We start from the raw sequence: 23942 nt of genomic DNA, 5'->3' as shown, positions 1-23942 counted from the left end.
AATCCCTGTCTTAATCACACATCAGACATACTTCGGAGGCTCTGGAGGCCACTGCACTCTGTCTTACAGACTCACTGACCCATCAGTTGTCCATGGAAGATGTTGGCTGATTGTCTTTTCATGTATTTCACGTGTTACTCATTTATCTGTTTCCTATCAAATTCTAATGTATTTTATATATTTATGTTTTTAGTATTTTCTTCCCCCCTTTTAATTTTGTTTTATTATCCATTCATTCATTACTTAATTTTATTTATTTATCTTTTTTCTCTCTTATCTAACTTTTTGAATTTATGGCAGCATTCATTGTTAGTCTGGGGTGGATTTTCTTTTTTTTCTCTAAGTTTTGTTATTCATTGCTCTCTCTATTGTTCATGTTCATAAAATCTGAAAATCCAATGAAAAGATTATTAAAAAAAAAAACAAACTACAAACTGGGAATGTTTCTCTGTTGCTGCTCAATATTTAAAGCCTATCACACTTGCCAAATTAAATCTGGTCTATTTCATTGCCCTACTTAGTTAATGCTGTTTGAATGATTTCATTTGCATCATTTCAACATCCAAAACTCTTGTTTACTTCAACATAGTTTAGTTCACTGGAGGTTACTATGTTATCCATATTTCCTCAAATACTGGCCCAGGGCTTTTATTTTTCTCATGTGCAGAGGGAAGTTTGTATTAGAGACAAACCTTTACCTCTAAAATCCTTTTTTAAATAAACAGAAAAAGTTGAATTTAGTGCAAAACCTTGTTGCAGTCCACTCCCTGTTGCAGTGTTAAAAGTAGTGCATTGTTCTTTTGTTTTTCTTTTAAAGTAAATGTGGTCTAGTATTTAAATGACTAAACCATTCATTGTTTAGCAGAGCTTTTATTAGATAAGCAAATGACTCCTGGCTGTGCTTCTAATTTTCTACAAATGACAAATGATGTTTTTTAGCTGAAGAAGACCCACATACAGCTGCTGTGAAGATGGGCATTAAAGGGGTCATGTTTATGTAAACCCACTTTTATTAGTCTTTGGTTCATTTATTTGTGTATTTGGACCCTAATAGTTCATACAGTTTGAATTGGAACCCTCCAGGTGCTGCAAAGCCATCTGTATATTCATTCAGGCAAAAATAGAGTGGATTTCTACAACCTGTTTTAATTACTTCTTAATTTGTTACGTTTATAACTAGTTATATCACAACATTTGCACATATAAGGTCAAGACTTCTGACGAACATTTCTCCGAGTACGACATAACTGTTTGTCAGCAGCAGTGGTTGTAGTCCATACTGAAAATATGTCCAAACTTCGAGCCGATTACCTAAAATGTTCAGTTGTTGGTTGAACCGGACAGAGCAGCACAGCCAACAACCTGGAGGGGGCGGGGCCTGAAGTGGTTCATGTGCATTTAGAGGGCCAGCGCTCAAAACCACCTTTCTGGTGTCATTACTCAGAAATAGGGTTGAAGATGGACCTGTGGAGTTGAACTAATGAAGAATTCAGACCTAGCAGAGCATTTACAGTTTATGTAGACCACAGGGAAATGTTTTAAAATGCACAATTCTATTTATTTTTTGACACATAGGCCCAATCCCAAGTCACCCCTTACCCCATTTTGCGTGTTCACGTGAAGGGGTAGGGGTGTCCCGATTCTCAATGTGTTGGAGGGGAAGGGCTAAGGGGGCCGGTTGTTTGGCCCTCGAAACGGAGATTTTTCAGGACCGCACTACAAACGGAGGAGTTTGTGAAATCTCCCATAATTCTGTTTGAATCATCAGCAAGATGGAGGTAAACACAGCTAAAAAGTGCAGGAGTATGATGAAAGAAACACACAAATGTCTGTGTAGGTTCTCATTAGCCCAAGTCATCGTTCTTCTTACTAGTTCTTCTTGGTTCAACTGGACTGCTTTAGCTCTTTTGAAAATGTTTCGTCTCTCATCCAAGAGACTTCTTCAGTTAAGAAGTTTCTTAGATGAGAGACCAGTCCAGTTGAACCAAGAAGAGACACACAAATGTATTTTCTTTGTACGTAAGTCAGTCATTTGATCACCTGTTTAATGCTGTTTCAATGTGTTATAGATCGCATTTCTGTGGTTTGCGGTTGATAGCCGTACAGATGACCAAAGCCCATGCAACAGAGATGGCTACAGCTGCTGATGACATGGTGAATTCTTTCACAAACCAAGTTGTTGCATCTGTTTATAGCAGCATCGATGACTGCTGATGACGTAACAGGCCTCCTAGGGTTGGCTCATTTCATAGGGGAATGTTTCAACCCCTACCCCTTGTAACTCAATTTCAAAGGGTAGTGCCAAATGCAAGGGCGAAGGGGGAGGGCTAAGGGGTGAATTGGGTTTGGGCCATAAAGCTGCTGAAACCAAACATAGACTGCGGACACTAGGCATGATGGGTAATCACTTCATGCATCACTCTGTAACAGGGTCAACCTGGACTCATCAGACCACATGACCTTTTTCTTTTGAAACTCAGTCCAGTCTTTATGTTGTCTCCCAAACTGATGGTTGTTTAAGAAATAACAAAGGTACTCACTGCATGGGTTAGAGTTAAACAACGTATGTGTGACTGAAACTTATTAACCACTACAGTAAACATCCAACAGAAGGCTCTGAGTCAGTTGCTTTGTTAAATCCAAAGGGGTGGGGTGGGTGGTGGTGGGGTGGGGTTCTTTAGCCAGGCTGTGTATATGATGGTCTAGATCACAGGTGTCAAACATGCGGCCCGGGGGCCAAAACCGGCCCGCCAAAGGGTCCAATCTGGCCCCTGGGATGAATTTGTGAAATGCAGAAATTACACTGACTAAATTAACAATCAAGGATGTTAGAATCACTTTAGGTCAAGTCAATCTCAGGTGGGTCAGACCAGTAAAACACTATCATAAAAACCTAGAAATAATGAAAACTACACATTTTTCTCTTTGTTGTAGTGTAAAAAAAAAGGAGAATTACACAAAAATGTTTACATTTACAAACTAGCCTTTTACAAAAAATGTGAAAGACCTGAAAATTCTTAAGAAAAATAAGTGCAATTTTAACAGTATTATGCCTTAGTTTAACATTTATACATGTGCATCACAACTTACAGATCACAGTGGATCTACAAATACAAAAAACATTGAGTAAGAGGCAGAATATTGTTAAAATTCCACATACTTCATATTTGTTTATGTTATGTTCAAGTACAGTTCGTAGATGTAAACATTTTCATTATAGAATTTGACTTTTTTTTCACTCAAAAACATAGAAAAAAACTTTGGAGTTGACATGATTTATAAGTTCTTATACTATTATTTATATTATTTTACTGATCCAGCCCACTTTATATCATATTAGGCTGTATGTGGCCCCTGAACTAAAATGAGTTTGACACCCCTGGTCTAGATAAACCGTTCAATTATCAGACTATATATCAAATGTTAGATCAGCAGTCTCCAACTTGTTTCTTATGTAACTTTACCTTCAACAGGACGTCCACGTACACATTGTGCTGTGACATAATTTCTCTTATGTCCCATTTAACACCAGCCATCATAAGCAACATCTGTTCATAATCAATGGCCTTGGCTGCCACAATCCAATATATTGGCTTCCGCAGCTCACTGGCTGTTGACACCGTCTGTAAGGAAGCAAAGAAAACACATACATGCCTCTTATAATCTGTATGTGAATGTTATATAAGCACTACACAGCCATGGTCTAAAAGGTCAAAGTCAATGACAACTGCGTAGGTATAATAACGTCACTGAGTGAGCAACATGAAGTTGCTCTTCTTGAAAATAAGAGTGAAATCACAGGACATGACATTCATTTTATGTTTGAGGGAAAACAGACCTGACTGTGTACGTGAACATTTCAAATGTCAAGTGGACGGAAAAAAGGAAGGCTGAGAAAAAGCTGCATCTGTGGCTCTGAATGACACTCAATTTTCTCCTTTGTTGATGGAAAACAAGGGTGAATGATGGGTTTCTAGTTACAAAATCATTTGTCTCTGAAGAGAAATGAGCTTTTTAAGGAACTCAAGTCCCAGGACGATGGTTGGAAATTAAGAGAGGATGCCACTGGGATATTTTTGTTTAGGGAGCACAGGAAACACATAATAATGCATATTTTCCTCTAGTGTACCTGGGAATAAAACTGTTGCAGGAAGGGCTTCTTAGCTGCAGGCATCATTGTGTCCAGGTGGGACTGAAGGGACTCAAACTGTTCAGCCAAAAACACTCTGAGGAAAAAAAGAAGAAAAGAAATGCATTTAATTTCAGGAACGTCTATGGCATAATGCAATCTGTAAAATGCTCTGGTGTTGCACAGAACAATAGACACAATAACAATATTTTGTTTTGTATTATTCAAGAGTGACACATCAATTTTCAAAAGCTTAAATTTGATGGAATTTTAGTTCCACACCCTGAACTGAAGCAGCTGACAATTGGAAACAGTCGTACAGTGGAACATTTTAAGCCTCAATCATCATCGCCAAAAAGCACAAAGATAGTGAAATCATGAGACATAAAGCTTCTAATACTACGCTCAGCTGCTCCAACTTTTTATCTCAAATAAGAAAAAGAAAGTTTCTTTGGATTTAAATGTTGTTGTTGTTAATTTCACAAAGTAGACAGAAAAAATATACCTCTGAAAAGATAAACTCAGCATGGGGGTGTGCGATATGACGATATTAGATCATGAAGGATTAGAATGTATCGACGATCCGACACAGCAGAGAGATCGTGGAATCGGTGGGGTTTACACGGGGGTGCATTCTGTGCAGCATGTACCCCCCTATGAGTATGCACAGTGAAAGTGAAGCTTTGGCAGGGCAAGTCTATCATAACTTCAGACTTAGCCCCCACAGAGTTGGGCGTACTTGACTCTGTGAACTCTGCGTACATCAACCTGTTTTTGAATGTGAAATTGGTACGCTCCACTACGAAACCTCAAATGTCTGTTGACAGTGAGTGCGGAGTCCTTGCCACTCACAATACACCCACAGTACGCCTGACTCTGTGGCTGTTGTATAACTCATTTTCCTTTTCCTTGTCTTTGGAAACTTTAAACTGAGGGGTCAGGGTGTGAGTCCACGTCCTCCACATACAGGTCCGTGGCGTTGTGCTCTTTGAATAACATATGTTAACACTACGAACTTGTTCAATCAGCTGGAGAGACAGTATCCAAACAGTATGAGAGTCAAACTGAACTAGAAGACCAGCTACACCACAGCCAGAGGCAACAGGTAGAGTTAAACTAAAGCAAACAACTGGAACACAAGCATTTAGTAAAGGCACTCTATGAGAAGAGCAACTTCTCATAGAGAAGTTGCTCTTCTCAACTTCTTCTTCCTCCATCCAAGACCACCCAATACACTGATTACCAGCTGAAAAACCAGAGCTACCAGCCACCTGTTCTGTAAACCTGGAGGATTATTTGAAACGGGCATTTCTTCATTTATATCTTGTTCCGCTTTTTTTTTTTTTTTCCTTTTCATGTGTATTGAAAGCGACCTCAAAAACAAGGTGCAGTTTAGTTTTTATGTTCAAGAGTGCACTTTATCAGTGTTGTTTACATTTTAGTATGTTTATGTTCTTGGCAGATGTTGGCAAAATTACATAAACTAAAATAAAAATGTTCTGGAAGGTTCTTTGGGCTAAATTATTTTTTCTTTTAGAGCTATGCTTTACATAGGGAAACTGGTTGCACTGTTCAGAAACTTGCCAATTAGACTCAAAGATCAGTGTAAAGAATCGTGATAAAATCGAGATTGTGATTTCATTTTTTTAAAATTGTGATATGATATTTTTGCTGTATCACCCACCCCTAACTCAACATAATTTTACATTTCTGTGGCTTTACTATTGTCCATTTGCTCCTTAAGGAAAAAGGAGGAAAAAAACACAAAAAGCAACAGACAATCCAACAGAACACATGTATTTAAACAATAATAAAATAATCTGCAAGAATAAGTACACAGAGGCACTTGAAAGCACTTAATCAGACGTAAAACAATGACAGGCATCATAAAAATGTCCTTAGGTATTTGCTGAGATTCATAACTGTATGAAGCTTTAGTATTTTTTGGGGCTTTTACTGTAGTTTTACTCTGGTTTACTCACAGATAACTGTCTTAGATGGGGAGGCGAGGGTCCTAAAAATAGAAATGAAAGTGGGCCTGTGGACATTACATTGAGTAATATCCCATTTAACCAGAGGACAGAGAGGAGAGTTATGCATTTGCATGGTGCATTTATAACAAGTCAGAAATTACGGCTTGTGTCTACTTTAAGTGTTTCATTCCAAGCCAGTCTATAGAGAGCGTCTTCAATAAAACCCGATAAGAAAGGTCACTTTAAAAACCATTTCTCTGGCAGCAGATGTAAAGAAGTTTGACCTTTGATTCCCTTTCTAGTGGTGAGGTACAAGTTTGGAAGGGACACAGTGCTGTGCTAACATGGTATTTAAAGATATGATAAGTAAAAGCACGCTGCATTTCAAAAAAGTACAATGAAGAGACTATAACAGCATCAGGAGACGAACCAATGGCATTCATGAATGTAACATCAGCATTTAAGAGAATATGTGCAATAGTAACAGCAGGGAGGATGCCATTAATGTCAAAGATGGAAAATAGTGGGGCCCAGTATTAAGCTCTGGGGGATGCCTAATGACACATGGAGTCGCTGAGAGAGATGGACATCTAATTTTACATGCAGCACCCTGCTAGGGGAGGCCGTTAGAGATAAAAGCGAACAAATGATGGAAAACTGTTGTTCAACATTCAGCAAATAGCTGCAACCAGCACAGAGGGAATGTCATTTAGAACTTTTAGAGCAGCGCTAACAAAACCACAACCTGAATGACAGCCAGAACGAACACCAAAAAAGAATATCCAAAATCAAAGATATATGAGGGCTGTTGGAGGTTAAATCAGCCCTGACTTTGTACAGTGTCAGCCACCCACTTCCGCTGGTACTAGGGATGCAAATTATTGATTAATCCATTAATCATTCGTTGGTTGGCCTTATCGATTGATTAACAATTAATTGATAAGCAGTAATCTTCCTGAGAACCTGAATTTGTCTTTCAATAGGGTCTATAAGAATAAAAGCTAAATACTGTTTATATACTTCATGAAAAAAGCATGTCATATTCCTTAATAATTGATTTATTGTACCATTGGATACAGTACAGACAATGACATTTATGGAGCAGAACTAAAGAAATTCTGCAGAGAAATGCAATAAACGGCTAAAATTTACTTAGGGGGTCAGATGAGTGGCCATTTTTGTCAAAAAAAAAAAAAAGTTGTAAGAAATGCATAGAACTGTGTTGAAATAATGCTAATCCATTTGTGCACAGACTACTGATATTATTTGACAGTGGAAGCTCTATTTTCAGAAATATTGGATTTTGAATAGCACGTGTATGTGAAAACTTTTGCTGGTGGACGGACGTGACATTACCCATGATGATCTGGTCAGTACCAGTACTTTATTAGGAATAAACTTATAGACTTACTATTGCTAATTCTGCTCTTATTCATAAATGTTAGTATTGTGGATCTAAAACAATAACAGCTGACACAAAAACACTAAATGCGTCAGTGGACGGATGTGACATGGTTGTTACAGATCCCATCATACTGATGCTCGGCAGCCATGTCACCGTTTACACTAATGATCCCTGTGCAAAAACTAGGATCAGAATTATTTATTGTATAGTTTATCATCATACTAAAGAGGAAATGACAATATAGAACTGTTATTTCTTTATAAAAATGCTTATTATTAGAAAACTGTTGATTTAAAAAGTGACGTGTGACATTCTTAATGTATGTATTGGCGTAACATAAGCAGGATGGATCAGCACCATACTCCATATTGAACCTGTAAAAATAAAACGTGATATGTAGGATAGAATCTGATAAGAAAAACTGGGGAATCTAAAAGAACAGAATATTTGTTTTTCAGGTAAATTCAGTTCAAATATAACTTGGCCATTTGTGACATGAAAATATAGCATTAATTGTGATGAAATTGGACATTTTTGAGCTGAAAACATAGTTGATATGACCATCAACATGTTGAACAGAACTGGAATCCTGTACATTTGCAGAACTTGCATTTACCAACACAAAGTTCCTTTGGGGATTCACTTCTATTGATTTCTTATGCACAAAGACAGAAATACAACCTCTAAGCAAATTTTAGCCGTAAAATAAATGGATCTCAAAAGTGGCAGTTAAATGGGCATTTCTGACTTTGCATCACTGACACGATGGAGCGAGATTTCAGCGAAGATGCCCCCCTATTTTCCCGTGACCACCGGTGTGACACAATGCGGGACACACCTGTGGCTCGGATCAGGAGCCTGGAGGATGTTTTCAACTTCTGTCCCACTGACCAGATAGTCCAGATGAACGTGGACCAGACCAACCTCCAGGGAAAACACTCCGATCCGATACCGACCCCACATTTATGCGTGTATTTAGGCGGGGGAGCACTGCTCCCATGAACAGACGGGCCAGTCAGTATTTTGCTCCACCGTGTCCCTAACGCGATTCTAACTCATCAACGCCATGATCTGATTCGATGACCAGCTATCCCAGGGAGCGGGCAAACCGGCAGCCTTCGAACAGGTGTGGACAGGTTAACAAGGGCAATGAACCGACAATTAATAATTTAATTAAGCAAATTCTAATCGAACATTAATCAATAGTCGATTAATTGTTTACATCCCTAACTGGTACCATTAAATATCTGAAATAAAGGTGCTTCAACAATGGGCTACTGCCGTTTTAATGAAGAATGGTGCAAACCCATCTGACCCTGCTGGGTTTTGGGGGTCAGGGGAAAGCAATGCCTTCTTAATCTGTCTGTTCAGTAAAAGGTTGGAAGGAAAACATGATACAAAGGGTCTGGGGGGGATTTAAGTGCCAACAGCTATTTAGACAAGTCAAATAGGAGGAAGTAGAGACACGCCTTTACTCTGTAAGATGAAAATCACATGCTATTAGTTACCATGACAGTTCAACTGAAGCTCTAATATTAAACTCTAATGCTCTTCCCTGTGACCATTACAATTTAATATGACATTTAAGTTGAAGAGACAGTTACACAAATTACAGCGTCTCAAGATGCCTTATATCAATGATAATTTAGTGGTTTCCTCGCTTATCCAAATCTTTATGACTGCTCTTACAAGCTGTCATTTATGCCCAACAGCTTTTGCAATGACTTCAATTATCCTCGAAAAACACAATAGCCAAGCAAAGTATCCTGGAAAAATACAGCGTAAAAAAATCAATTTGGACAGAACTAATATCTCTATTCCACTGTGAATGTAGCTTGGACTAAACAAAGACCTTCTGGCTGGGACTGATCGATGGCACTGAAGTGTTATTGTACACTGAATAAAAACTGAGAGAGCTGGTCTGAGCGGGTAGGGGTTCAGGGTTGAGTCTGCATTTTAACAAGTACGATCATTTATCCCCCTTGGCTTATGTAGTGATTTCTGTATTTTCAGGTCAACAACTACAATTACCCAAAAAGCACAATTTTAAGAGAAGAAAATGACTAAAATGAAGCTCTGTTAGGCTTCGTTCAGACTGCAGGTAAATATGGTCCAATCCGATTTTTTTTTTTTTTTTTTGCCCATATGTGACCTGTATCCGATCTGTTAAAGACAGTTTGAAGAGCACAAATCTGACTTTTTCAAATCCAACCCAGGCCACTTTCATATGTGGTCCTAAATCCAATACGTATCTGATATTTTCCAATGCCACTTCAGTTTGAATGGCCAGGTCGCATTTATCCGACCTTTACGTCACTGACATGCAACAAACGTCACAATTCTGCGTCCCAGCAGAAGGAGCGGCGGGAAAAACATACTTAATTTCGTAAACACAGTGTGTGACTGCGTGGTCACGTATTACATCAGGACCTCTTTTGCGCATGCGGGTCACTTCAGGGTCGCATTCAATTCATACTCAAATTTGATAGAAGTCGCATTTAATGTGTAATATGAACGAGCACACAAAAAAAATTGGATTTCACCAAAAAATCCGAATTGTGCATTAAGACCTGCTGTCTGAACATAGTCTTAGAAATCTCTAGATCCTGTGCAGCCCCCTGGACTCAAAACTCATTCAAACAATGTCAGCCATACAATAAAACATATACTCTGTCCTATATCCAATCCAAGCCAATCTTAATATACAGGGTGGGGAAGCAAAATTTACAATCTTTTGAGGCAGGGATTGAAAGACAGTGTATGACCAATTAGTTTATTGAAAGTCATGAGAATTTTATTTGCCACAAGAAAATGTACATAATAGAAAATGTTTTTATTCTATGTGTCCTCCTTCTTTCTCAATAACTGCCTTCACACGCTTCCTGAAACTTGCGCAAGTGTTCCTCAAATATTCGGGTGACAACTTCTCCCATTCTTCTTTAATAGTATCTTCCAGACTTTCTTGTAATAGTTTTGCTCATAGTCATTCTCTTCTTTACATTATAAACAGTCTTTATGGACACTCCAACTATTTTTGAAATCTCCTTTGGTGTGATGAGTGCATTCAGCAAATCACACACTCTTTGACGTTTGCTTTCCTGATTACTCATATGGGCAAAAGTTTCTGAAAAGGTATGGATAATAGTGTTAGGTATGATTATGACATCAATATATGTTTGGTTTCAAAACAATTGACGTAGTGCCTGCTGAGAAAAAACAACTAAATGTTCATTGTAAATTTTGCTTCCCCACCCTGTATAGCACCCAATCAAAACTAAAGTTATCTCATGACACTTTACATTTAGAGCTGGCCTAAACCAGACTCTTAATCACCATTGAAACAGAAGATATTGAGATATTAACAGTAGTCGCTTTTCCATTGACCCTCAAATTGCGCAAATATAAGTTGTGCATTAAAAATTGACCTAATGGAAAAACGACAATTTCGCCAAAAGTCTAATTTTTCGATTAAAAGTTTTTGTGCTGACAAGAGGTGGTTTTTCGGGCGTAGCACAAATGGTACATCACACAAAACTGCAATGAAAATTCCTTTTTTTTGCAACTAGAGTCAGGTGAATTTAAGAAAACAGATGTTGAAGGACGTTAAAACAAGTGAAGAAGAAGAAGAAACATGTCGCGATATGTGTGGGCACACGAGGAAACCCAATCCTTTTTTAATTCAGTACGAGATAGAGGGGTAATATATAATAATAATGACTATATCTGTAAATCAACAGCATATTTACGTTCGTTGCCATGTTTATGGAATGACTTCTCGTGTCATCTCGCGATAATAAATAAATAAATCATCGCATTTGTGATTTAATGGAAAAACCAACATTACGCACTTCTGGTTTTTCGACATTTAGTAAATATCGGAAGTTTTGTGCAGATGTCCAATGAAAAAGCGACTACTGATAGTTCACAAAAGGCCCATATATTGCAAAAATATATGGGGGCATGTCTTGGTTTAAAGGGTTAAGATGCTACGTAAACATGATCTTATTAACATGTGTTTGGTAGATGCTACATTAAACACAGAATAGCCTTCAAAGGACATTTGTTTTGTTCACTGAGCTGAGGAAATCACACTAACGTCACCTACAACAGTCTGTGTTTATGTTAATAACGTGACACAGGTGAAAAAAAACCCAAAACAAAACAAAACGAAGACACCTTGCAGTTAACATTTATCACTTGTTTAAACACACCTTGAATGTGGGCTTGAAGGCCAACCATAATCAGGAGGAGCACTTCACTGAGCTCTTTAATTTTTCGCTGACGTATCTCATGCATCATTGGTTCAACCACTTTCTCACTTAACAATATCCAGCAGCTCTTTTCCCCCCAAGTACGATGTTTAAAATAGTGTGCTCCATAGATACTGGAAGTGCTGACGACACACTAAGGCTGGCTTCAGGCTTCATGAAGTCCTGTCCAGAATAAATTGGCCTTTTTCCCCCATCAGTGAACATTTTCCTTTCAAACTTTACACAAGAAACAGCTTCACCCTTGCTCTTCAACTCCCATAGTTTCATTATTCTTTGGAGCTTGTTGTCTGTTTCTGATACATGAAAAGCCTTCAGTGAGAAAATACGAGCCTATTCAGCATTTTCCCCTCCAGTGTCATCTGGGCCCTTGGTTTACAGACTTTCATTAAAGAGCTGCTGTACAGTCTAGACCTGTCAAGGTTCAACAATTGTCTGTGCTGATAAAAGTTTGGCCACATAACACGAGGATGTGTTTGTGGTGTGTGTGTGTAGTTTCACCAATGTTTGTTTCATTTTATGTTAGAACCCTTTATGAATGTAAATGCTGAAAACAATGGCAGCACACACACCGCAGCCACTGTTGACCCTTGATGACCTGGGTTAGGACCACTTTCTAATGGAATTACAACCACCTAGAGGCAAGGCAGAGTGCTAAAATGGCCTCTTTAAGTTGATCTGAGCACATGTTTTGATAAACACACAACTAGGACATTGGACAAACACTGGTGTCAGACACAACAGATTCTAAACTGCAGAAACACAAAAAACAAGTGAAAAAATAAGCAGAGCTCACTAATAGATAACCCTGCCATGTTGCACAACCCTTTGCCCCTCCTGCTCACCCATACCCTGCTTACCTAGGGATTCATTTGGAGTCTTAACTTTCAATCTTTAAAAAAAAAAAAAAAAAAAAAATCAAAAATTTGGTGAATCAGGTGAGTAATGACAGAGAAATTGCTTGGACAAATTGTTTAAATTGAAATAAGATATATTTCAATGAAAAAAAAAATTTTTTTAAAAATCCCAAAATTGAAATTCAGGCACCAAACTGTGCACTGCACCTCTCCTAGCGGTAAAGAACTTGTGTGTCAAATTCAAAACAATGGGCTGAATAGTGTCCAAGAAATGGGATGGACAAAAATCTCGGCGGGATGGACAGACAGACAGATGGATGAATGGAATTCCTGATATAAAAAGAACAATCTAGTACAGGAAACACATATGAGATTATGCCCATGTAACCTGGCAAATACTGTCTTGTATGCATTCTAGGGATGTAATGATATGAAAATTTCATATCACGGTTAGTGTGACCAACATTATCACAGTTATCATTATTATCAAGGTATTATTGAAATTGTGCTCAAAATGTTCAAAAAGTACTGATCTACACACTGAAATAATTTAACTAAATTGTATTTTGAAAAAAACAAAAAAAAAACCCAAAAAACAAATAAAACAGTTGGCATAATGGACCTTCTGTTGGCAGAAACATTCAAGTATTAACCTTTAGTGGTCTGAACCTATTTTGTCCGTTTTTCAGTACTTTTGATTTGGCCTTTATAAACAAATGTTTACTACACCCATGTTTGGTATCTTTTTTTTCAGCACAACTTCATTTATATCATCTGTCCATTATTTTTTCACTTTAACCTACTATAAAAACATAAAAGGATAGAAAACACACAAGAAATATAAAATCTGATTTGCAAAATGTATATAATTTATTGCATACATAACACACAGATACTTAACGAACCTTTTCAAAGATTTTAAAAGTGAATATTGGTTCCAAATATTAGAAATCAAAATCAAAATTGTAATAAATCTAAACTATACTTAAATATTTGACATAAAAGCATATCTTTACACAGGCGTTTTCTCCAGAAAAGTGCAGTAATCAAACACGGTTATCATGATAATTAGAATTTAAACGGTAATACTAACTGTCTGCAATTTTACCACGGTTTATGGTTATACTGGTAATCGTTACGTTCCTAATGCATTCCAATATGAAACTTAATAAAAAGTCTTACATGTTGGTAAGCTAACAGCTAACACCCAAAGTACCCACACACCTTGTAACTAATGTATATCCTGAGTTGGACATTTTTTTTTAGACAACATTGCATTCAAGTTTTACTTCAGTATGTAAGACGTTCACATGTGAAGTTTGTATTTGAGTGTGTATTCTATTATTAGCCAGCCGTTTATCGATGTTAGCTAACTCCAATTCTAAGCTAACAGTAGCTAGCGTTGTAAGTTGTTGCATTTCTAGGAGCAGGAGACAGATACTGAAACTTGGATGAAAAAGTAAAGATTTCTGCATTAAAACTGACCTACTTTCTCTAAACAGAAGTCAATATTCAGGCTTTGGATGCAGGCGAAGGAGACAGTCATGTGCCTACAAATGCAGATAGCTAACCAACAATGAGAAACAGAAACACAATCTTAACACAAGCTTAAAAAAATGTACAGGTCTTACATAATGAACCTTCAACTGCTGATGGAACTAATTGTGTGATTAATCGATTTCTAACTGATTAATTTACATGCAAATGTAGCTTGTTACCTTTGAAAAGTCTTTCCCTTAATTAGTAAATGTGTTTATTGTAGAAAAATGTGTGAGTAATCACCAAGGTCTTTGCATACCTTCAGGCTTTGCTTTACATTTCCCTGGAATCAAAATCGGGTACATATACATGTCAGGAGGCTCAGCATGCCACCTTTAATTTACACAGATAATAATTAGTTTTACTCCTGTTTCCAGCTGAAGGGGCATGCTCCAGTGGGAAAGTCAGATCCATGCAGAACCTCATTAGGAGAACAAGTCAGATACGCTGCTTTGTTTTCTAAAAGGTTTGAGGTAGAAAATTTGCCTATGATTAACCTGCTTTTGAGAAGTTTGTGTTTGAGTATCTGTTGTGGTGGGAGATGGTCATTTTTGCAATGCATGATGGGGAAAACTTGTATCACCTGCAACAACAGTCAGACTTCACTGCTTGACTGCATTTCTTAGCTACCGGTAACAACTGTTGTAAAGTCATGCAGTAGGGGTGTGCCAAAAAATCAATTCATATAAAAATCGCGATTCTCATTTACTACGATTCAGAATCTATTTAAAATGTCCCAAAATTAATTTTAAAAAATAAAACAAATCCGCCAGCAGTCTGCCTCCGTTTTGTACGTGGGACATCCTGATGTCATCACACAGCCGGTTCTGGAACATATGCATGTGCGGTAATCACCAAAACAAAGAGGAAACTAATGGAGGGTAGCTAGCGCGTTAAGTGGCTAGCGTGATTAGTGGCTAGTGCATTGACATGCCATCAAATATAAATAACACACAAAAGGATGAAAACGTGTACATATAGCAAATGCAATAAACTGGCGTCGCATACAAGACGATTTCATGAGATCAGTCTGTCAGCAGGCATCACCCACAGTTTAAGGACCCAGTGCTGAGTCAACCACCAGCAGACAAGTGGATAGAGACAGAAGGTCAGCCGCGTGCTGATTGGCTGACTGACCCACATGACTAAACACTTCCATACTGTTTATATGTGTACGTGGTACAGTTGAGTCAGAGAGTGAAACCAAAGAAAACTGTCCCTACAGACCCTTTTGATTGCTTCGACTAAATATAGCTTGTTGTTTATTTGCTTGGTTTCTTAATTTTCTCAACTCAACTGGGATAAACAAGTTTTTATTTCCCCCAATCGGTTTCTCATGTGTAGAAGTTGTGGTTCTAACCTGAAGTGATGCATGGTAGTCCACATGGAAATGAATATTCAAATGGACATCCATGGTCTAACATCCATGCTCCGTGGTATTATTAGATATCTACTACTGGACCTGCGTGCACACCTGATCACACAGCTAACATACAGGTGACACAGTGGTACAGAAAACTGCAGTTGTCTGTTTCCATCACTGGGCTCATGTTCACACTGTAAACGAACTACTCTGCGGAGCGACTGCAGCCGCGCTGAGACCACCTCTTCAAACCGGTCTCAGCTCAGTTGTTTAGTACAGGAACAGAGTGCGATTACTGCTTTCACATATGAACAATGGAACCGAGCCAAAGACTTGTTCTGGAACAACGGCTCCAATCGATCCAGTTGTGGAAACACCCTCAGATTTTTCTTTGGTACTTTTCTTGTGGTTTTAAACAATCTCTGATTTTGTTGGTCAAACTTCTTATTCGGAGGAAATCTATCTTGAAGCGTACAGTCAGATGGATTGGTCAGCCAATCAGTGTGCGGCTGACCTTCTGTCTCTATCTGCTTGTCACCAGCAGCAAACCAATGCACACTGCTGTACCTCTCCAAACTCCCTGCCAAGCATGGATAAATGTTTAAAAGTTAATAAATGTGAAAAAGACATTTGAATGTCTGCATTTGTCATTCTGTCTTACAAAGCAAAGCTCTTCTAACGGGCCTCCCAGCTTGTGTTGTCAAACCACTACAGATGGTCCAGAATGCAGCAGCGCGTCTGGTCTTCAATCAGCCTAAAAGGGCACATGTCACCCCCTTACTCATTGAGTTACACTGGCTACCCATAGCTGCCCGCATCAAATTCAAATCTTTAATCCTAGCCTACAAAATTCTCAGTGGGTCTGCTCCTGTCTACTTAGGTGCACTAATAAAAGCTTATGTCGCCCCACGACCACTCCGCTCGTCTGGGGAACGTAGTCTGGTGGTCCCCAGACCTTGTACAAGACAATCCAGGCTCTTTTCATGGGGCGTTCCACGTTGGTGGAACGCTTTACCAAGTGCTACAAGAACAGAGTCATCCCTGCCTATCTTCAAGAAGCTCCTGAAGACCCAGCTCTTCCGAGAGCACCTCCTGTCCTAGCACTTTCAAACATTCCATTTTAAATATTCTAATAAGGTTTTTCCCAGGATAACCACAGATTCTTTCACGATTATCTCTGGACCTGCTGCGGTGGTCCGGCCTCTTCCCTGCCCTCATCATCACCACTCACTTATCCTCAACCGCCTCCATGTGTCTCCCCCTACTCCCCCCTTCTCCCCCAGTCTCTATCTCTATCGCTCTCTCTTTTTCCCCTTCTCTACTCTCTCTCTTTAACCCCAACTGGTCAAGGCAGACGGCCATCCTCCAGGAGTCTGGGTCTGCTCGAGGTTTCTGCTGTTAAAGGGAAGTTTTTCCTCGCCGCTGTCACCAGTCACAAGTGTTTGCTCCTGAAGGATTCTGTTGGGTTTCTGTAGAATTGACTTAAGAGTCTGGTTTTGACCAACTCTATATATAAAATGTCAAGAGATAACTTTTTTGTGATCTGGCGCTATATAAATAAAATTTGATTGATTGAGTGATTTAATTGGTTTTCCCCTGTAAGTCGCTTTGGAAAAAAGCGTCTGCCAAATGCGTAAACATAAACATAAACATAAAGCAGACTGGAGTAGATCATGAGGATCCTTTGCACACCTATAGATTGAAGCAGAAATCATAATGAATCAAATCGTTTTGAATCGAAAATCGCTTTGAATCGAAAATTGATTTTGAATCAAATCATAGCCCCAAAAACCGGAATCGAATCGAATTGTGAGATAGTAAAAGATTCCCACCCCCATTATGCAGGAGTAGAAGAGACGATAAAGACCTCAGGAGCAAGCGTAAGGATTTTTGAGAATAACCTGACCTGACTCCTCTTCAAAAATCAGTGTTATTGTGGCTGTTTACATGGATGTAGACCATGGAGACAGTTGGTTGGCGCGCAATGGAATAAACTCAGGCCAGTAAACAACTGACTTTCAACACAAAACAGTGTCCAGCACCAATTTCACATAATCCCACAAGGACATGGGGATGATCTTTGCATATTTTTTTCTTAAAGCTGTCACTATACGGCTTATTGTTATTTGTGGTTGTGCTGTAGTGGTGTTTAGTGGGTACTTACAGAGACTCAGTGGCAACAACCCTCTGTGCCAGACCATAAAGAGTTCCACTGTTAGTGAGAACCACCAGTTGGCTGAGATGGGGACTGGGCACCTTCTCCTTCCTGTCTTCTGCAGGGCCGTGGACTCCTACACTTTCCCCCACCGCCTCCTGCAAAACACACAGACGAGCAGGCAAGTCAGCATTCAGAATATAACAGCACCGCAGCCACACTGTGATACAGACCATTTATCATCACCGGTGGACATCAGAGCTTTGTCTTACAATTACTGTAATTCCACAGTTAACTCGACATGATAAACATTGTGGTTCTGTGATGAAGACGAAATGCGGATGCATGCTCAAAGGTAATCTGCAATTCGGTCAACCCTGAAAAAGCCAGTCACATCCAAGGAACAGATATCTTAAAATTCTGCTGACCAAACACTCCTCAACAACCAGCATTTATCTTCCACTTCCACTTCTGCGTCTGTTTATCCCCTCGTCTGACAAACAACTGAAACAGAAAAGGAAAAATTGCAGCCTAAATCCTTCCTTCTCAATCATAGTAACACATCTACATAAAAACTCAACGGTATTCCATAAAGCAGAGCCGATCATCTTATTATCTATAAAACATGTCTGGGTAGTATGATGCATTATATTGGCCTTGTACTCCACAGCCACAAAGCTCCCTGAAGCAGCCACCGGCAGATCAATAGCAATCCCTCACATAATGAAGGAGCGTTATTAATGCTGTGCCATATCATCCACTTACATATTTTAGTCCTATCCTATTTAGCTTTAATCCTGTATGTGAGCGCCATTATTTCACACAACCAGCGGGCAGCTATTATAACTGAAATGGTGGCCATAGAGGAAAATTAACCAGCCAAGATGGGATGAGCTACTGGAGATCAAAAAAGTGTAAATCAAACAATAAAAAGGCGTACATTCCTCACTTCTCCAATTTATCTACAGTGCAGACAGTAAAGATTAATGCAACATCATTTTGAGCTTCAATTAGACTCATTTATTATCACTGAAAACAAGGAAGACCCAAGTAATATCAATATTCATGGTAGTTCACCCAAATATCTATGATGTTTTAAAACTGGCAGACAGTGATGTGGACACTTTTAGGGGAGATTGATGCCTTTATGTGCTTCTAACAGCCATTTATTCCCTAAAATTGGATATTAATGTCTCTGACGCACAGTTCTGACCTAGACTTCCTAGAACAATACTGTATGCTCCGATGTGAAAACTGCAAACTTCCCAGAGCCTCGCCTTTGTTATCTCTCTGCATTCAATCAAACCCTCAGCATTGCAGAAACCATTATCTGCCAGAAATAAAATTTGATCCCATTCAGAAGATTAACACCTGAATTATATTACCTCCACAGCAAAGGGAATTTATTGGCCTCCCAATGGAAGGGGTAACCTATCTCTCCCAAGTGCAAGGCTCCGCATATCTGCAAATAGACTATTTTACAGTCAGGCACATGATTAAAACTAGGAATTAAATGGGATGAAACGCACATCAGCAGATGATGAAATTATACATTGTAAGTGTTGAATTAAATAATCCTAAATGAGCTCCTCGTAATATTGCATCATTTAATGGATGCTAATTTTTTTTTTTTTTTAACCCTTTCATGCATAGTGGTCACTACAGTGGACAGCTATTCCACAGCTTTTCTCTTATATTTTCATGGATTTTGTTGTTTTAGTTCCATATCAGCGAACACACTGGACACTTATGCATCATCCCATACATTGCAGTTCATACCATTACTGTAACTTTACTGTTCTAGATAAACGTGATCTGCACTAACATGTTTGAGTGTAAAAAAAAAAAAAAAAGGTAATTGTTATTAGACTGTAATTAACAGTTTTTTTTTTTTTTTTTTTTTTTTTTTTTGCATATCCTCTCCATGAAGTGAGTTAGAGTATGTTAAAATGTGAGAAAACATCAGATTAGCTGCATTAAAAACGTTTTTATTTCATAGTTCTCACACAGTATATCAATAAATTCATGTTTCTTTGCTTCTAAAATTATATGCATGATGTCCAGCTGAATGGACATTTTTGTAACTCCATGATGAAAAGTAAGTTAATAAAAAAAAAATCAATCACTTTTTTTTTTCATGCCTAAAGAGGAATAAAAACACTCAGGAAAAAAAATCTTGATTATGGTTCTCATAATTCATGCATGAAAGGTTTAATTTATAAATTATTGAATAAAATGTGGCTGATGCGATGGGTTTCATGCAGGAAGTAATATGTGGAACTAGTGATGTCCCGATCTGGATTTTTCTGCTTCCGATCCGATCTTTTTAGGATTAGTTTTGCCGATACCGATCTGATACCGATTCAATACCGACTTTTTACAATAAAACTGTGATTTAAATTTGGAGTCATTATTTATAGGTTATTATGCTATTATCTTACTTGAGATCACAACTGGGCTGAATGTGGAACCTAAACTAAAACAAGTATGTGCCTTATATGTGCAAACGTCGTGATGTAACTAGTTATAAAAAGTAACAAATTAAGCAGGCATTAAAATGGGTTGTACAAATCCACTCGATTTTTGCCAAAATGAATATAAAGATACCTTTGCAGTACCTGGAGGGTTCAAATTCAAACTTTTTGAACTGTTAGGGTCCAAATACACAAATAAATGAACCAAAGACTAATAAAAGTGGGTTTAGCAAAACATGACCCCTTTAAAGGGAATATTTCCCTCTTTAGCATCACCACTTGCTGGTCCTTTTGGTTTATCAGTAGCCTACTTGTCTTCTGTGTTTGCATACTGTGATATTCTGTATTATCTCAGGTTCAAAATACTCCATGTTTTCATCAAATACATTTGAGAAGTATAACTTTTATCGATTTGGGTCACGGCTTGTCATTGAGGGGTGATCGTGGGTCCTGAATCCAGACCAGTTGAAAACCACTGTTATGAACCATAATAATGTTCGATGAGTGTGAAGGGTTAACATCACCAAAGAGAAGGATAGTTGTGAACACTTCAAACACTTTCAAGCACATAAAGATGACAAATGAGGTGTGGTTATGGAGTTAATCCAGAAAGGCCATTAGCACCCACTTCAAACTGCAACAAATAATTTAAGATTTGGAAGAGGATGAAAACTGTTGTGCCGGAGCAGCTGGATGACACCAAGACCAACAAATACTGACACATGGAATACACTGTAAACAAGAGCAGTTCAGGAATAGTTCTTCTGTTACTCTTTTTTTTTAGAAGTTACAAAAGCAGCAAATACTTTAGAAATTTGGCGAAAGATTCTTTTGTCATTTACATTAGTCCGTTCCCTCTATCGCTGACATTTCAGTGTGACCCTTTTAATTCTGACAAGTAGTTGTGTATTCTCCTTCGACTGGATCAAACCAATGTAACTTTTGGTGAATTCATTTGACATTCAGCAAAGTGTCGTTCCGTCTATTTTTAATCACTCCACAGGAGGCTTGACCTTTCATGGACTATGTCCCTGCAGCATAAACACTTGAAGTAAAAAAAAAAAAAAAAGAAAAAGAAAAGGAGGTCTCTGAAAAATCTGTCAGGAGTTTTGACTGCATGGAACTCTGCAGGGAAGCAATAGACAGATTGTAAAAAGAAAAAGTGCAAAAAAAAAAAAAAGGAAAACAAGTAACATCTGTGACATTTAGGATTTAATGCATCTACTTTTCCAAAGCTGTGGAGAGAATATTTTTTGCAGCCAACTTCCACACATTTTTGTCCGTTTACCTGAGGTTACCTTTCCACTGCAGCGTCAGGGCTAAATGCCCGCTTCATGTTATTTAGTTTATTAGATGCTTGATCTACTATCATTACATGCTCACAGTGGCAAACATGATTTGATGGAATAACATTAACATAATTTCCGGCTGTTGTTGCCCTTTGAAGCCCCTGAATATTTAAATGATTTCTGGGGATAAACATGCAAATCACGTCTGATAGTTTAGTAATACATGTAGCATTTTAATGTGATAGATTCTACTAGTCACCATTCCAATGCTTCTGTCTGTTTTCATTTGCAAAGAAATGTAACAGAGGATAAGATCAGTAGCCTCATTTCTTTGCAGAAAATAATTCGTACAAAAGAGAGATTAAGCTTCTTTGCTCAAGCGTCTTCTTAATTCTGTGTCAGTTATGATTCAGGCACAAAAATCTTTGTAGCTGCTCAGAGACGTGCAGAGATTTATAACCAACAATGATCTGAGTTATTAGAATAGCTTACACACAGATTTAAATTTTTTATTCATCATTACCATAGACAAAACAGTGCGATCAACTCTCTAACTTTTATGAGGACACTCGATCAAGATTACAAATGACTCCGGTGCGATTAACTAAACTAACTCCATGTGGCCGATGCGCTGCCAAATACTGTACGCGCAGAAAGAATGCCATATTGGACGAATTAAACATAAGCGATAGATTTTTCAAAGTCGTACGACGTGGCAGATGAAGGGGGTTGAGGCAGACCTTCCCGTATACCGTGACTTCGACTGCAGAGGTCAAACAGCACCTCATTTGATTTACATCCAGCAGCTGCTTGTGAAACCTGAGCAGCATAAAAACCAAAAGCACATACATAGGAACAAGACTGGGCAATATGACCACAATATTGTATTCATATTTGTTCATTTATCGTTATATAGAATTTGATCGTGTTACCGGTTGGAAGAGTATCCCAGGTCTGCCTGAAGGCTCATCAGTTAATCATTAAAATATTAACCTGAGGAAGCACTTTCATCATCTCAATGTAATAACAGATGTAGTACTATGTATTTCAAATAAGAAAAATGCATTAACCCTTTAACCCCTGAGACATTATTCCAGGTAAACGCGCTGCTGTGAATTTGTGTGTTTGTTGTAAAATAAAAAAAATAAATTAAAAAAAAAAAAAAAAAAAAAAAAAAAAGCCCAAATCCACTATTTTTATAGTGAGTCGGTCTCACTCACTACTCTGAGTTTTGCCCTTTATTCCATAGGAGGCGGGGGGTGCACTGAGCATGCTCAGATGTCTATGGAAAGAACACAGTCTATTCTAAAGGGACGTTTTGAATTTTTTCTTATTGAGCAAACGGTTGAATTTCTTTGAATATTTAAAGAAAAACATACATTCAGAATGTTCACCACAGACACATCAGGGGTTAAAGGGTTAACCTAAACGTTAAAAACATGTTCTCGGCTGGATGAGTGTAGTCTTCTGGGACGGTGTACTTGAATGCAACACTACAACTGATGGTGGTTTTGACATCAGACACTATCCGTGGTACCCTGAATGCACCATGAATTCCTTGTTAACTTTTTTTTTTTTCTGTCAACATAGCAAGGAACATAAATTTCAGCTGCACTACGTTGAAGGCTGAATGGAATGATTCTACTGTTATATTTCAGTACAAATACTAGAGTTGAAAAAAAGGTTCAAATGAGCAATGTATCAATTTTTAAGAGAAAATGTCATTTAGTGGTATTTATGAGATACTGTTTCTCGTTAAATCTTTCCTGAGAAGAAAAATAATTTCCCAGTTTATTTCCCCCAGTGTTTTGTAGGTCATCCAGTACATGGTTTAACACAGTGATCACTCTCTCTTTTTTGTTTTACAGTAAGTAATTGCACTGTAACTTTAGGTTTTGTGTTCGTTTGACATGCAGCTAACAGGTAAATGGTTAAAACATGTTCATAATGTTAATTGTCAGTTTTACATTTATATTACTAATGTCCCGATCTGGATTTTTTTGCTTCCAATCCAATCCGATTTTTTTTAGGATTAGTTTTACCGATACCGATGTGATACTGATCTGATACCGACTTTTTACAACGAAATTTTGATTTAAATTTGACGCCATTATCTCTAGGTTATTACACTATTATTTTACCCAGTTGGGTTGAATGTGGAACCAGAACTAAAACAACTATGACACCTTTGACTCTTAATAACTTTAGTATAATTTTTGCACTTTTCAAATTCATACTGTGGGACAAATTAGAACCTTTGGCGAGCTGGTTTTGGCCCGCGGGCCGTATGTTTGCCAACGCTGTAGTGTGTCTATGGACAGGTCCGTCCAGGTATTATATATTATATGGGGGTGTGTTCCATGCTGTCCTTTAGTGATGTGCGGATCAGCTGGTTACATGCGGGTCGGGCTAGGGCGGGTCAAAGAATTTCAGTTTATTTGGGGGTGGGTTGGGTCAGGTTAAATACTTCCACAAAAGCCCCGTGGGTTG

The 23942-nt window shown here is 38.2% G+C and overlaps 1 protein-coding gene across 2 annotated transcripts in view; it reads right to left on the bottom strand.

The window, feature by feature from the left end:
* vps50 (VPS50 subunit of EARP/GARPII complex) overlaps window positions 1-23942 on the bottom strand; it is a 303387-nt gene that overhangs the window by 18222 nt on the left and 261223 nt on the right. For both annotated transcript variants that reach the window (XM_030147934.1, XM_030147933.1), the window contains 3 exons: window positions 17699-17847; window positions 4130-4226; window positions 3465-3623 (listed from right to left, as the gene is read on the bottom strand). In XM_030147934.1, the coding sequence (XP_030003794.1) occupies window positions 3465-3623; window positions 4130-4226; window positions 17699-17847 (405 nt within the window). The remainder of the gene's footprint in view (window positions 1-3464; window positions 3624-4129; window positions 4227-17698; window positions 17848-23942) is intronic.

The sequence above is a fragment of the Sphaeramia orbicularis genome, chromosome 11 (genome assembly GCF_902148855.1).
Source record: "Sphaeramia orbicularis chromosome 11, fSphaOr1.1, whole genome shotgun sequence".
In the NCBI taxonomy this organism is placed as follows: domain Eukaryota; kingdom Metazoa; phylum Chordata; class Actinopteri; order Kurtiformes; family Apogonidae; genus Sphaeramia; species Sphaeramia orbicularis.
Note: the sequence above shows the minus strand (reverse complement) of the source record. Positions and strands in the feature narration are given on the sequence as shown.